General features: G+C 43.5%; 1 protein-coding gene across 1 annotated transcript; it reads left to right on the top strand.

Moving 5' to 3' along the window:
* Positions 1–337: 337 nt before the first annotated feature.
* On the top strand, positions 338–2,621 carry LOC147883339 (universal stress protein A-like protein). The gene is made up of 4 exons (XM_087399346.1): positions 338–735; positions 825–928; positions 1,062–1,180; positions 2,111–2,621. The coding sequence occupies exons 1-4, from the start codon at positions 549–551 to the stop codon at positions 2,226–2,228; spliced, it is 528 nt and encodes a 175-aa protein (XP_087255472.1). The 5' UTR covers positions 338–548; the 3' UTR covers positions 2,229–2,621.
* Positions 2,622–2,895: the final 274 nt, after the last annotated feature.

The raw sequence follows: 2,895 nt of genomic DNA, 5'->3' as shown, positions 1-2,895 counted from the left end.
ATATGATACAAGAGGCAAAGTTAGAGTGGAATTGTGTAAGGGGATGGAAATGATTGGAGGGAAAGAAAGGAGAAGTCATGGTTGGACTTTGTGTTGGTGGGGGTGAAGGGGACAAGTGAAGAACGGTGGGCGTTAGAATGGTTTTTGCATAGTCTCAAATTCTTCTTGGTCTTTGTGTTGGACTTTGTGTGGGTGGTGAAGGGGACTAGTGAAGAACTGTGGGCCTTACAATGGTTTTTGAGGAGTCTCAAATTCTTCTTCTTCTTCTTCTTCTTTTACAAAACCACCAATTATCCAAGCACTCCATCAATCTTCTTCTTCTTCTTCTTCTACAAAACCACCAATCATCCAAGCTCTCCGTCAATCTTCTTCTTCTTCTACTACAAAACCATACAAAAACCACCAATCATCCAAGCTCTCCATCAATCCTACACTTGCTCCAAACCATCTCACTAATAGAATTTTCCAATTGTTTCCTTTCCATTCCCAACACACAGCTTTGCTCTTTTAGCTCCTCCTCTTCGACCCACTTCTTTGAGAGCTCAGCCATGGCCGATCCCCTCCCCCCCACCGGTCGCACCATCCTCGTCGCCATTGACGAAAGTGAACACAGCATGCATGCCCTGTCTTGGACTGTCCACACCTTGATCGTTGGTAACGACCTTTCCAACGACAAAATTGTTCTCCTCCACGCCAAACCCCCGCCCACCAGCGCTGTCGCCTTGGGCGGTCCAGGTACGCAAGCTTTTCCCCCTCCACACGCTCATTTTGGCGATAGATTTCATGGGTTTCACCCTAACTCTGCGAACTCATTCTCTGCACAGGTTATCTTTTGAGCGCTGAAATGCTCATTACTATAGAGAAGGCTCAGGACCGAGAGATTGCTGACTTCATGAACAAAGCTCTTCAAATCTGTCAAGAGAAGCAGGTCTCTCTCTTCCCCCTCCCTCCCTGCCCCTTTCTGTCACATCCAGTAAACGATTCACATCAAGCCATGGTCCCTTGTTTTAGATGAGGTGCCAAATTTACTCACACGTATCAAATTGATGTTTGCTACGTAGATCGCAGCTGAGACGAAGGTTGTGTCGGGGGATCCTAGAGAAGTCATCTGTGAGATGGTCGAAAAAGAAAAGGCCGACTTTCTGGTGCTGGGTAGTCACGGTTATGGAGCGATAAAGAGGTAAATGTGCAGCTTATTTCACTCTTAAGTTTTGCAGTAGGCTACTGGAACACGAGACCGTTCAATTTTGTACTGCTCGAATCGTGCTATATCTGTAATTTGGTGAAGGTAGATTACTGTTGGAGGGGCGATTCAAGGCACTCAGTTCCTGTTTTTGTTGGTGTCACTTGAGAGCGTGCTTGATTGTCTTCTCAATCCTCTTACTCCGGTATGCATGTAGTGGATTCTCGTTGCGTCCGCACAAAGCGGTACCCTAGAATGTCGGTATGATCTCAGTGGGGGATTTCACATTCTGTTATACTTTGTCTAAAAGAGGGGAAGAACACTAGCAAGACTCGGCAGTAGGAAAACTGTTCCTCCCTTGAGTGGAAAGCGAGCGCATTAATAAATTGAATAGATTTCGGAAAATGCAGAACCGTGACAAGAATTGAGAGCCCCTAAAAACTGGATGTTTTTGAGATTGCAGAACTGTATGAATGAAGAGCTAGTTTAGCGGGCTCAGGGCAGGCTGCAGGCTAGAGAAATGAACGACTGAATGAGTGAAGTTCTGATTTTGGAAGAAAGATGCTGGTATACTGCATGATTTTAGTGCTGCATGAAAATTTAGTTTTAGAAACGCAAACAAGCTGCTAGACCCCTCATCCTTTACTGTGGGTCTGATGTAGACAATTGCATTTAGTGAAGACTTTGTTTTGATTGAGGATAATCTCACTTTGACATCAGTAAGGTGGTTGAGAATATAGTTCTGTGAGTCGTCACTGAGTAGTGTGCTGCTATCTCAATGTTGGGGATTGGAGAACTGTACTACTGGGATTGACTCTCGAATCAAGGGGGGGTTAGTATTGGGACACTTAAGCATTCTGTTGATTCGAGTTTATGTTGATTAGAGTTTGTATAAGGGGACTTATTTGGTGTGGGTGCTGTTTGCAGGGTTGTTCTTGGAAGCGTGAGTGACTATTGTACCCATCATGCCAAATGCCCAGTGGTTGTAGTGAAGAATCCTCACAAGAAGTCTGATGTAGGTGACCATCATCACCATCACGCTTGAGATTTTCTCATGTTCTCCATCAACTGTCTTACATATTTCCTTCTCAACCTTGTTTAATACCCTACCACCTACTCCCCCCCTCTCATCAGGAACCCCTTGTGGTTTGCTCAGAGCATATCTACAACAAGGTGACCACCATTTTCCCACAGCTCTGTAAAGTGGATAACGACTAGATGCTAAAACTCGTTACCATAGGCACTATGCACAGTCAAAATAGTTATACTAATTAGTGTGATTTGTGTGTTTGTATTCATCACTATCCGAAATTGAGGATTTTCCATTACTGGAATGGCAGGTTGCAATATTCATAATCCCGTTCTCATAAACTGAGCTCAAACTTAATTCAACTCTGGCTCTAACCAGCCTCTCCTTACATCATTCATAATGGGAGTTTTTATTGTGCGCCCTGCAACGCTTAGAATCAGAGGAAATTCGGTTTGCATTATTAATTATGCTTTATATAGAACCAAGCTCATTTCGGTTGCAATTCATAGGCACGGCAATGAAGCATTTCAAAGGGTAATGGGAGCATTCTCTGCTATAACGAAGAAAAGTTATGGATGTCTTAAAACAAGAGGTATCTTTCATGGGGGATTTGTAATGAAGAGACTTAACAATGTTGTTGCTTTTTTGTACCTTACAAATATAATCATGTTGTGTCTTGTAA

The sequence above is a fragment of the Dipteris shenzhenensis genome, chromosome 28, assembly GCF_047967505.1.
Source record: "Dipteris shenzhenensis isolate YYH24624 ecotype China chromosome 28, Dip_SZ_1.0, whole genome shotgun sequence".
NCBI lineage: Eukaryota > Viridiplantae > Streptophyta > Polypodiopsida > Gleicheniales > Dipteridaceae > Dipteris > Dipteris shenzhenensis.
The sequence above is the reverse complement of the archived record's forward strand: the minus strand, read 5'-3'. Positions and strand labels throughout refer to the sequence as shown.

Bases quoted from the DNA above. Each gene is read 5' to 3' on its own strand.
- LOC147883339 (XM_087399346.1), top strand. From the start codon at position 549: ATGGCCGATCCCCTCCCCCCCACCGGTCGCACCATCCTCGTCGCCATT. The intron at 736-824 runs GTACGCAAGCTT...TTCTCTGCACAG, and splicing joins TGTCGCCTTGGGCGGTCCAG to GTTATCTTTTGAGCGCTGAA. The intron at 929-1,061 runs GTCTCTCTCTTC...TTTGCTACGTAG, and splicing joins AAATCTGTCAAGAGAAGCAG to ATCGCAGCTGAGACGAAGGT.